Source organism: Hesperophylax consimilis, chromosome 6, assembly GCF_061612785.1.
Source record: "Hesperophylax consimilis isolate HC1 chromosome 6, BYU_Hcon_1.0, whole genome shotgun sequence".
Classification (NCBI taxonomy): Eukaryota; Metazoa; Arthropoda; class Insecta; order Trichoptera; family Limnephilidae; genus Hesperophylax; species Hesperophylax consimilis.
Window position 1 is genome coordinate 40,303,255 of NC_142841.1, and position 12,765 is coordinate 40,316,019.

The 12,765-nt window shown below is 34.2% G+C and overlaps 1 protein-coding gene across 1 annotated transcript in view; it reads right to left on the reverse strand.

The window, feature by feature from the left end:
* The window catches only part of LOC149423361 (uncharacterized), a gene marked incomplete at its 5' end in the record, with an annotated part of 104,847 nt that extends 96,105 nt beyond the window's left edge, over positions 1-8,742 (reverse strand). The window contains one exon of the mRNA XM_089632733.1: positions 8,643-8,742. Within this exon, the coding sequence (XP_089488859.1) occupies positions 8,643-8,742 (100 nt within the window). The remainder of the gene's footprint in view (positions 1-8,642) is intronic.
* Between the last annotated feature and the right edge of the window lie 4,023 nt (positions 8,743-12,765).

Below are 12,765 nucleotides of genomic sequence, written 5' to 3' on the forward strand. Positions count from 1 at the left end.
AAAAAATGTAGTTCTTCACTTTGATTGATAGGGTTTTAACTTTGCCATACCATGTTTCTGGGTGTCAAAGTTTGAAAAGACGAACTCTCATAATCTATTGAACAATTTCTGATTTTGAGGTTGAATCTCGTGTAAAGTATTTTAGGTTAACATATTTTAACCCTTTCTTGGAATGGCATTAGGAAAATATAAATGTATTGAATTATTATGCCCTGGCTGGTTGCATATGGTTCTAACTGCACGTTTAGGTACTTTCTAAAGCGGTGAATACTGCCTATTACAAGATTTAACCTAAGAATCAGAGAAATTGTCTTTGCACAACTTTGACACCTCATATCTTAGAACAGGGAAAAATGAAGTAGGAAATCTGTCGAACCAAAGTGAAAATTTTGCATGCAAATTTAAAAAAAATACGTTGAGATGAGGTTCGTTTCAAAATCTGGAATTCAGGTTCGAAAGATAAAAATCAAAAATATTATGGCAACCTCGTTTTTTTGTCGATTCATAGAAAAATAATTAATGAAAAATTCAGTAAAGTTTCATAATTTTTTTCTTAAATTACGGTCGAAACCTTTGGTTTCATAGACGTGTACGTTTAAATAATTCTGTGATAACTTCTATATTTGAATATAAAGCTGGGTGTTTTCTCTTTCTTACACCATTTATTTCATAACTCCTAACTATGGTCGTAAGGGAGACACAATAATTTCTATGGGACCTGTTCCGAAAAGCGAACAAAATGAAAAAGCGAACATTTGTTCCCAAAACTGAAAAAATTAGCCCGAGGAGTCAACAACCTAACTTATATGATTTTATTTAAATTATTCTAGTGAAAAATTTTGGAAATAAAAAATAAAAAATTGTCTTTTTAACTTTAACTCAAATTCGAATATTTTTTTTGCAGAACTCAAAAAAACGTATATCAGGAAACAAATCAGAACTACCATAAAATTTGTTTCAATAAACTGCATGATGAGTGGTAAATAAGGTCGCAGCAGATACATGTCAGCGCTATATTGGCGGCAGACACATGCCTGAACGGATGACGAACCTCGTGCTGGCACAGTTGGTCTAAATAACAAATGTAGATCCTAGGAAATAAATTGTACAGCGCCCTTGAGGTGATTTTTCACAAAAACGGCGCTATACAAATTATCCAATTATTATTATTATTATTAAAGTGTTTTGATGCTTCCAATGTAATGCAATGCAGCATACATAACCTATAATATACCTACAACATGCCATAATAGTACTTACCCACCCCATAAGGTACGCCGCGACATGCTTAGATAAACAGAAGCAAGCACCGGCTATATTTTGTTAATTAAGCTGGTTCTTAATGGCAACACCGTGCACTTGCATTAAGGTTCAGTTCATTCTAAATTCAAACGCGAACCAACAAAATTCCCCTAAGCAAAGGAAACTGACTAACCGCGTTTAAAATAGCTTTTTAAGCTCTTATTCGAAAAAGGAGAATATTTTTTAATAATGCAAAAGTAATTTTAGGAAATGATTTAAATTTTCAAAGTTAATTTAAGTTAGGGTTTTACCGGACGGTACGAGATGAGAAGCATTTTTTAATAAGAAAATAATTTTGTCATAAATTAGTTTTGTCTTTGGGGTAGTTTATTGCACATCTGCAAAACTCCATAAATAAGTAACTTTTTTCGTTTTAAAATTTGAAACTGAATTTCGGAGGTGACCTTCGTAGCAAATAAGTAATAGATTGTAATTAGGATACCTATATTTTTTTATATAACATATCTAGGGTGTCCCGTAAACTATGGATTCAATGAAGTGGGGTCACATGGCAGGTTATTGGCAATCTAAATGACTAAAATATGCCGTGGTCCAATTCTTAACCCTTTCAATGTTGTATCAACTTTTGTACAGTAAAAAATTACCCAGTACGCCACATAAAAATAAAATTCATTAAAAAAGTGTTTATATTTTTTTTAAATTATACTTTTAAATGATTTATCTATGTAATGAAAGTTTTTTAAACTTCGTATCTATATAGACCGATGTTAAGTACCTAGGCATAACAATAGACCAGCGTTTAAAAAAACTATTATAAAAATCAAACACAAACAATTTACATATCACAAAAACTAATAATAAAAACAATATAAAAAACTTTTTCATATTCGTCCGAACTTTTATTCAAACAATTTAAGGTCAGAAAGTTAAGTGCACTATACTTCTACCATGCAACATTACAAATTTATAAAAATAATATTCAAAATAAAGTTGCACCCTTTAAAAATAACAGAAATCTTAGACAAACGTCAATACTTCCTACTACCAAATGTAAAAAAAAACAATAGGACAGTTCAATCATAAATATCTCTGAGTTAGATTTTTTAACTCGTTACCAGAAAAAAATTGAAACATGAATACAAATATAAAATAATTTAAAAGCCACCTTAAAAAGTATTCTGAACACTTGAATTGAATCATATCATTGGAACCTAATTATTTTACGTCATTATTAACGATCTAATTTTTTTAGCTAACTTGAGCTACGCATGTTAAATGTACATAATCATGTTTAAAAATGCATTATTTACTTTATTATTGTGTGCGTGAAAACCCCCTTGACTACCATAACACGAAGATATTAAAATGTTGAACTCGTGAATAACTTGCGCATAGTGTTATTTTTGTAATATAACGTCTATATTTAAAAAAATCACGTGAAAATACATTTATCGAAGATTTGCTCCAAGTAAATTACGATGAACATAGTAATACCGAAATAGCTGTATACTTATAATCGAGGGAAGGTTTTTGTTTGTAATATCAAAAGTCTTACTACAAAACACATTTGAGCCTATTAAGGGTAGCATTTGACTGTAGTATTAAAACCCGCGGGTGTTACATTAGTTATTCGATATAGCTCCCCATTGCTGTCGGAATAATACTGTTTTGCGGTTTAACTGGGCATTTCATAGGCCTAATTTGTTTCGCTTCTCCCATCCCTCTCCCCATAGTTCAGCCCAACATATTTGCATACAAAAAATGGATTCTTGACCATCGATGTGTTGTTGAGATATAATCTAAGTCGGTTTAACACGAACTCCATGCGTCACGATGCGCCACAATTGGGGCCGAGCAGGTATTGTTCCGTAATATTGCCCTCGCTACCGAGAACCATACGCCGAATCATTATTAAACTGATGATACCTAGGCACAAAATCAATACTGCTCATTGTAAGACGTTAACTGGGTTAAAAGCAGCGAAAAATTATTTTAAATGACACCTAGCGATTTATAACGAGGTTTTGTAGTGCTAAACTTTCTATCATGAGTACCGCACAATAGTCTCAACTTTCCTGAACCAGTGAGACTATAGTATCACAAAATGTTGTAAGGATGAAGGGAGTAAGGAGGGGAAGAGGATATGAAAGTGGAAGGTCGTTTCCTAATGGTGGGCGATACTGTAGAGAATATCTCCCATTTAATAAATTAATATTACAGTTATTAGCAAGGGTACCTACGCTTACACAATGTATCTACCGGACTCAAATAATACAATTATCAGTGTGTAATTGTTTCTTTAAAAAGTGTGACTGTACCTGTATTAACATTTATCCCATAAACTTCATGATCAATCACCCTATGAAGTTTCGTTGTGCTGGGGTCACCCATATCCTACCATTATTATACACTCGTATTTTACATTCGATTTAAAAGTTAGCCCCAATGTTGTTAGGTAACTTAACGAGCTTCAGGAAAATTCGTGGCGGCGTTGGAGAGCTTTTCATTGAAAAATTTCAACGAATTCTCCGATATCCAAAAATAGCCTCCACCCAAATCTATTTATAGAGGAATACCTACCAAGGGGCCCGGAAAATGGCCCGGAGATATCCTCATAAATACATAGTTCATAGAACGTATAAAAAAATTTGTACAACACATAATTGTAGTACGTTATTTCCTTGTATCTACGTTTAAAGAGAGGGTATGATGTCATAGTATGAGCCAACCTTCCATTAGATTGGTGGTACTTTCTCACCTCACTCTTTCCCGTATCCTTCCATTTCTCATTACCTTGACTAGACAACTGGAGGCCGCGGGTTAAAATCCCGGCGTGCGCAAGTAAATTCTACTTAATTATTTGGTGTTATTTCAAAAATTACTCATTTAAACTAATATTTATTGTATTTGTGGCACGTTCCAGAGTGAAAGATACTCTCAGTATCGCGCTGGTGGAAGATTACCATTTAATATTGAAAAGTTGCTTGAAATGGCTTTGGCCGTGTTTGGTGACGAGATCTGAGAAGCCAGGTACTTCCCCACCTTTCTCTTCCTCGTCTCCTTCCCCTCTCCAATACCTTCAACCTCACAATATACCCCAAATGGGGATGTCACAGTCTCATTGGCTCAAGACGATTGGGAGCAGTTGGGACTCTTGTGCGGTTTCACACTGAAAAATAGTACTTAATTTTCCAACACGATATACAATTCTTCTATCTTCAAGCTTGTCATCAAGCTTAGCAGAGCACGACCATTCTTTTTTTGAAAAGCCAGGTATCTCCCAATCTTCGTCTTCCTAATTTATTTATTCTATTCGTCGGCCTCACAATATACCAAAGTTCCACTGGCTCCGGACAGTTGAGAATATACTCACAAATGCACTAACGGCCAGTTGTTTCACAGAACTTGAACAATTCATCAAATTTCACAGTTGATATTCAAGTTCTGTCGTTATTCAAATACTGTGAAACAACTAGTCCATAATGGATACTAACATAACTTGAATAGGTGTTTCACAAAGCATGAATAGTAATTTGGTGAATAGTTCAAGTTCTGTGAAACAGCTGAACTAAAGCTTACACTATCATTTCGACAGTTTATTATAGATAAATTGTAACCAGTTGACAACAAATAACACATATCTCACTTGTATAAATGAAATTATTTCACATAGATTTGAATTAAATATTCCATCATTACATGGGTATTTCTCCGACTTTCTACGCCATTGGTAGTCGAAATGGATGGGGCGGAAAATAAATTGAATAACGAATTATTCAGAGACCTTGGGAATTCTAAAAGAACAAGAACAAAAACAGGAAGAACAAGATTAGATTTATGACTCGCTTCAGGTGAAAAATTATATTCGTGTACTAAAGCACACACAGTCAAAAAAATCTAGATCTTTAATTTGGTGGGTCGGCGTAGACCTCTCTTCATTTAATGGTAGATTACGATCCGTAACCATAAAGTGCCGTTTCTTCGAAGGTTGATACTTTGACTTTGGAAATAAGGTTCTTTCTTAATGGCCTTTATAGAAGGAATGATCGAGTGTCCTATGTCTACGATGGCTAACAGCCGACGTTTATCTAATTATAAGGTTAATTAAGGCTTTTTTAAGAGAAGTACAACCTTGGTGGCATAGAGGTTAAATTCTTAGCATTTGAAAATGTTTTAGTCATTCGGAAATGAGCTACTATATATAAGATCTTTGACTTTTAAAGTATAATAATTACAAAATTCTGTAAGAGTCCGAACTACCGGTGGTACCGCAACAATTTGTGGAATTTAAATGTTTTAAGTCTGATAGAAGCTGGAAGAGAGAGGAATGGGGTAGACGAAGAGGAATTTTTATTATCAAACATACTAATTTCGGTTGTTTGTGATGTGAAATATCCCTGCGTGGAATTATTCAAATTTGGTGATTTTTTTTAATTTGGAACTGATTGTGGGAACAATTTATGTAAGCGATAAACAAGGTGACAAAAATATTTTTTAAATGTTTATAAATTTATTATTAATGTTATTTAATCGAAATGTGTATTTCTTTTGCTCAAATTTTCGTCAGTTTTCTCTGTAATTTGTCACCAAAGAAATACAATTTTTTATTATTATAAATAATATTATACAGTCGCAATAGAACAGGGTCAGCCTAGTGAGGTGGTTTGTACAAAAAATGTTCACGATTTTCACCGGTCTGCGGTCTACGCTAGTTATTAATAGTAATTATAATTCTGTAGGTATATCTAATGTAAGTGTTATTTCAGAATTCTCCGTTTAAAACAAAGCCTCGCACTTATCCAATAATACACATATAAATACTTCTTCTGAAAATAAATTATATGTTCTCATCACAGACAATATTCATATGTCTATGGTTCTCAAAGATATTGGTGAACTCTGGGTCCAGATTAGCCCTAAAAGGAGTACTAAAGACATTTCCGAAAGTTTCGGTTAGAACTCCGACAGAAGAAAGATTGAAAAATTTCCAAGTATACAATTTACAAAAACTTTTTTCAACTGAATACTCTACTGCCCAACATAAATACTTAACCAGAGTAATAAGAAAAACTATGCTGGTTACTCCCAGTTTGAATATATCTATTGGACAGAGAAATATTTAATTCTATGATACGAAATTATACAATCATATCAAACAAAAAATAACGGAAATTAATATATTTAAAACAAAAGTAAAAAAAAATGGCTTAGAGAACAAAGCGATGATCAACTCATAAACATTATGAAGACGATGTAAAGACAACTTGAAGCTAAATACAAAAGTTTAAAAAACCACAGGCCGCCGCAGAATAGGAATCCCTAGTGAGGAGGACTGTAAGCATTTTTTTAAAATTATTCTTATATTATTCTTTATACCTAACTGTTAAGTTTACTGCTCTGCCTAGTTTTTGGTTCTCTCATCTTATCTTACATCCGGGCAAACGAACCCTCCCAAACTCAAAATTCGGAAATGATTTCATGATTAATGTTGACATCATTGTTTTCCGGAGACATTAAACCCCACCTTTTTGTTGTGCCTTCCCATCACGGGCTTTGAAATTTAATTAATAATAGCTGAAGTCCCTGGCGTTGTCCGGGCTTTATGCTGAATTTTAGAAATCCAATGTAAACAGTCACATTCCTCTTGTTTTGAAGGTCAATTATGCAAAATTTTATCAACCTCGGAATAAAAATGTAGATCTGTATAAAAATCAACGACAACATCGTGACACGACAAAGATATTTCATTATTATTATTATTTTTTTTAATCAATATTATCGGTGATTAGTCGAGTTGATAAGTGTCATCAACTAAATTTTGGTTAGTTTAGCCGTTCGGTTCCTAGATAATGTTGTCTTTTATTATTATTTTTTTTTTTACACATACGAATAATTTTTTATTAAAATATGATTTGGTAATGTGAGCCTCACTGGGAGATTTACCCGTGCTGAGCCCTCCGTGTATATAAGTCGATAAACATCGTTACCATACATTTTTGGCTGATTTGAACTGGTGGAAACCTAGTTTTTTGTGATATCACACGGAGAAAACTTTGTCATACAAAATATTGCTAATTTATTCAAAATCTCATCAAATTATTCGTTTTCCTGATAAAAATGGGATTGTAGGCCATTAACAAATGAATTGATTGGTATCCTGATAAAGTAAAATATAAAAGTTTTGTCAAGATGTCCGAACTTGTGTTCTTATTAGTCCTACCATTTTTGCATTTCGTCTTGATATATTATTAAAAAAAAAGCCTGTCAACGAACACGTATTTACACTTTACCTTAGGGTCCAATTTTTAACAGGATGACTAATAATTTGAAGACGTTTTCAATGACTCAGCTTAATCATTACTCATTTTTATCCGTGCATGGGTAATGGGCATGTTTCATTATCGGTATTATAAATTACTGACATTGACAGTTTGTCATGTCAATTCTGCTTAGTTGTCGATATGACCGTGTTAATCCACCTGGGAGAAATTTGGTGTTCGTTCAAAATTACTTACACATTTTTTTAATGATGCTATAGTTCGTCCAAATACAAAAGACCGTTCCCTAGTCTTAACCGGAATGAAGCGCGGTGTGGGAGGCGAGTGCAGCGTGGAAAGCAATCAATGAACGCTGGCGTACTACTAATAAATCACACCCTTTCTGTGCATTTCAAAAGATGTTCGTCTGCACAGTCACACCTTCTTATTTAATTGATAAATTTATATAATACAAACAAAACATTTGTGACATTTTTTCGGATTCACTGCCCAAATTCAAACGTGGCATCATGTCAATAATTTAAACTATTCAATGCGCGTACATACAGACACACACACACACAAATACTCACATATACATTATACACGTTACACACACACACACACCTATTAACTATACACGTCACCTGGTAATTAAGGAATAAACATACCACTTAGCAGACATTACAAGGAAACATATCATTGGTACCCAACATGAAATATCTTATTCCTGTATATTGTTTCATCTCCGTAAATCATGAACTGTTTGTTTCTATAACATAAAATAAAATAAAAATAAAAGTATCAACAACAATCACCACTATTTGCAAACAGTCGTTGTTCGATTGCACTGACTTGATCACGTGGCACTGCAAAATCCATCGCGCGCCCTCTGTACTCTAGTCTACCTTGGTAATTACCGGGTGACGTGCACACTGCACACTGCACAGTATGTAAGTGTGTTTAGGTGTGAGAAGTGTCGAACTGCTTATGTCATTGGCATGATGTTGCTTTTAAACGTAGGCAGTGAATCCTTCTTGAAGGAACGAAAAACGCGGTTTATTGTTATGCTCGCGGTCTAGGTATAAAACACACTACTTTAAAATGATAAACAATTCTTACCTGTGGTATTAGTATCCTGATCTTCGTCATCATCGATCTCCGACGGCAGCGGGTCGTCATCATCGTCCGGCGAGAAGAGCGTGACGGGGGCAGCCCCCCCGGGCGGCGCGGGTTGGGCGGGTTGGGCGGGTAGGGCGGGCTGGGCGGTCTGGGCGGGCGCGGAGGCGGTGGCGGATAGCGAGACGCGTCCCCAGCACGCCAGTGCCACGCACAGCAGCGCCGCACGCCTCATGCCTACCATGCATCCCACTACTGGAATTAACAGAACGGCGTGAGTTCCACTAATAATGACTGTGGAATTAATAATTAAACTTAACATTTTTAAGAATCTAAAATTAAGTTTTAAGAATTGAGGATGTGAAAGGAAATCGAAGATTTCGAAATCCGTTAAAAAATAAATAAATATTGATATTTGTAAGTGTTTTCTGAAGGAGAGCGGTAAAGTTCTCTGTCCAAATGTTGTGTTAGTTTTGGCTTGTTGGATGTACCTTTGATTGAAATAATATATCACGTGTATTATTTTTTGAGTATAAATAAGTATTGTTTTGGCATAGAGTTATTTAAGTGATATGATGTTTAGATTATTGAAAATTTGGTCAAAAAGAGTCCTTAGTAGTATTTTCGAGATAGCTTTTTGTGTTATTTTTTTACGTAAAACCGCGTGAGAGTTCGAAGTGCTCCCGATCATCTGGATCCAGTGAGACTATGGCATCCAAAATCGGGGTATTGTGAGGCTGAAGGTAGTTGAAGAAGAAGGTGGGAAGTACTGGTATAGAATACTGGCTATTCAGTTCTGGTCACCAAACACGGCCAAATCCATTTGAAGTAAAGTTTCAATTCTGAACGGTTGTCTTACACCAGGGCGATACTGAGAGTATCTTCAACGTACCGTAAATTCACCATTTTTTAAATTGTAAATTAGTTTAATTTTTAAATAACGAAAATTAATAAAATAAAATTTACTTGCGAATGACAGGATTTGAATCCGTGATCTCCAGCGTGCTAGTCAAGAGTCTTACCTCTCGACCACGGAGGTCGTCAAATATAATTAAGGGATTTAAGGTGGCGAAATTTGAACTTCCCCATCCAATTATTCCATGTTCTAATAATGATTGACATATGGTCGTGAACATTCTAAGGAGTTCCCTTTTATCAAGAAAATTTCTTAAGAAGTACGTAAGTTTTTTTTTAAATTTGTCAGTTTAGGCGTTCTATCCATTTCAGATGTTTATTGATTTATTTGTCCAGATACTTTGTGGTTGACCTTTTCTAATGACGAACAGTCGCGTAGTCGTATTATATCTTGGCAATCATGGATTACTATATTCAAGTCCGATAATTCATCTTCAGTATTACTAATTTTTGTAGCAATATATTTAGTTTTCTTCCCATTTAGAGTAAGTGTGTTAGAGTTTAGCCATTCGTTGACAATGTATAAATCAGCTTTGCTTTTTTTAAATGATTGCTTTGTGATCGGAAAAACTTGTAATTAAACCATCGATTTCTATGTTGCACAAATCTTAAATGTGAATTAAAAACAAGACCCGACTCAAAGCACTACCTTGTGGCACACCAAATTTTATGTCATGTCGCTAGTTTGATTACCGTTTTTAATTTTTTTTCTATTGGTCACGTAACTTTCAAATAATTGTATTTCTTTATCTGTGATTCCTATGTTGTTAAGTTTTTAAAAGGTACTCGTGGTTTCTAAGACTTTTGAGAGGTCGAGGTATGTTCCAATGCATTTTTTGTCAATGCAAGCAAGTATATATATGGCCAATTTTTCTTGACATCTAAGGAGATGTCAGGAGGAGATCTTCCAAAATAGTTCTTTGTAGAATGACTCAACAAGTATAATTTCTCCGGTGAAAATTGGTTATTTAACCAAATCACTTATTTTGCGAGAGTTAAGATTTTCTCTGTTTTTTAACAAAATGTTTCTTTTTTAAAAAATTTATGTTCGCTAAAACTTCGGTAGGTGTATTGTGCAATATATTCGTGAGTTTATATACTATTTTTACAGCAACTGCGAGTCTGTCTGCCAAATTTAAGCTCGATTGGATGTCGGGAAATGGGTTAATTTACACTTTCAAGATTTGCACTCATTCATTTACGAAAACCCGAAAAAATATGTATTTAAAAAGTAGTAATATATGCAAAAATTAACACAATAATAAATGTACTAGTAAAATGGGACACCCATGCGACTGAAACAATACGGAGAAACGAGTCGACAATCCCAGTGATTGGTACCACAATATACTAAAAAACACATACCTACTTATCTTGGGCCAAATATATATAACAAAATCTCCTCAAGGTAAGAAACTGCAAATTTTCATTCTTGGGCAAAAAAATACCAAATTGGTTTGTTGACCTGCACGTCTAGCACGGAGGATCGACAAAGCCCTATGTCAATACGATATTGAAGAAATACGTCATCTACGGAAAGTTTGCGATATTTGCGAACATGGTCAGAAAATGAATCTGGTAGTCAAAACTCGGTTGACAAAAGCGGTTATTTTCAGCGCTGTCTCCAAGGTGTTAGAAAAGCTGTCGATATGCAAAACTTTTTGCATAATGTCGTCCGTTATGCAAAATAATTGGTTTATTAATGAATAAGGGGTGAACTAACTAAGCTCTAAGAACTGATAGAAATACATGATCCATATCTTATAGCTAATTATATAATTCATAGAGAGCGCCATAGCGCCAGCGTTGCCAGTGTATATCGATTCTGATTTATTACGTTACCATTGGCCTGGGAATCAATCATCTCGACCATGCTAGGGAAATCGGTAGTTACGCCTATCGATCCAATATTGTAAAGTTATCGATTTAATTATGCTAGAACTGCTGAACCCGTTAAAAATATTATTATTTAATTATTCTGTAGACGATCCGCGCATAATTAGAACTTTCATTGATAATTGCAATGAAACAGAAAGATACAAACAGAAGTTAAACAATTTCCTAGATGCTACTAGAACTGTTACCACTAGAACTGAATGTTTTTATTTCTTATACACAATAAGAGTTCAATATTTCGTGGCTTTGCAAGCTTTCTTCTTAAAGCAAGATATTTATTTCTTTAGATAATAAGGTGTTTCACAGTTTATTTTATTATTGAAAAAAAATTATGATGAAAATCGAATTCTTATTTCTTAGTTCGCAATTTATTAATTAAAAAAATAGTATATTTGCGGTACGTTCAGTAGTGCAAGATACTCTGAAATAGCTTTGGCCGTGTTTGGTGACCAGATCTGAATAGCCAGGTACTTTCCCACCTTCCTCTTCTCCATCCACTTCCCCTCACCACTACCTCTAGCCTTCCAACATACACCAATTGGGAATGCCATAGTTTCACTGTTTTACATGTCACCTTATGTATATGCTATGAGAATATATTCATTATATATTTCAACTGCGGCCTTTCATAATTTATTAGTGTTATTACAGCGTTGTTTCAAACGCTCCCTTTTTTCATTAGCCATTTCGTAGAAAGAGAAAATCCTTCGTATTGAGCAGAGAATGTAGGTTTGCTGAACAAATTACAGCCATTTGAAACAAATAGATCACCAGGCACAGTGCCAAGTTCCAAATGTCAATCGTTTTACTATTCATTTTATCAGATTCAATTCATAACACTTGACCCCCAGTGATCCATTGTTTTCCAACAGAGTTATTTAATTAAATTAATTAATGCATTTAATCGAATCGTAAACCACCTGGTTTAACGTTTTCGTGTATAGGGCACATGACGTTTTAACTAACTCCACGTACCTGCTTCCTCAATGGACTGTTGTCAAGTAACCCTCTATAACTAGCCGAATTTGTAAAATCGATAATACGAATTTCTTTCACATTGTATTTGGCATGCCTACTGATAATTCAGTTTAATGTTTTAAAGAATTATGCCGTATACTCACATGTAAAATGTTATATTATGGTAACAGGATAAAACATAAGAGATAACATTTTATTCGTTTATTTGTTAGTGGTTTTTAAAAGAGGTAATATTGATAAAATAATTGGTCAGGTTAGGTTAGTTTTTTTAAAATCAAGTTTAGTGTGTTGTTTGTTTTTTTTTCTTTTTCCTATCCGTTCTTCAATGTTCTGTTTT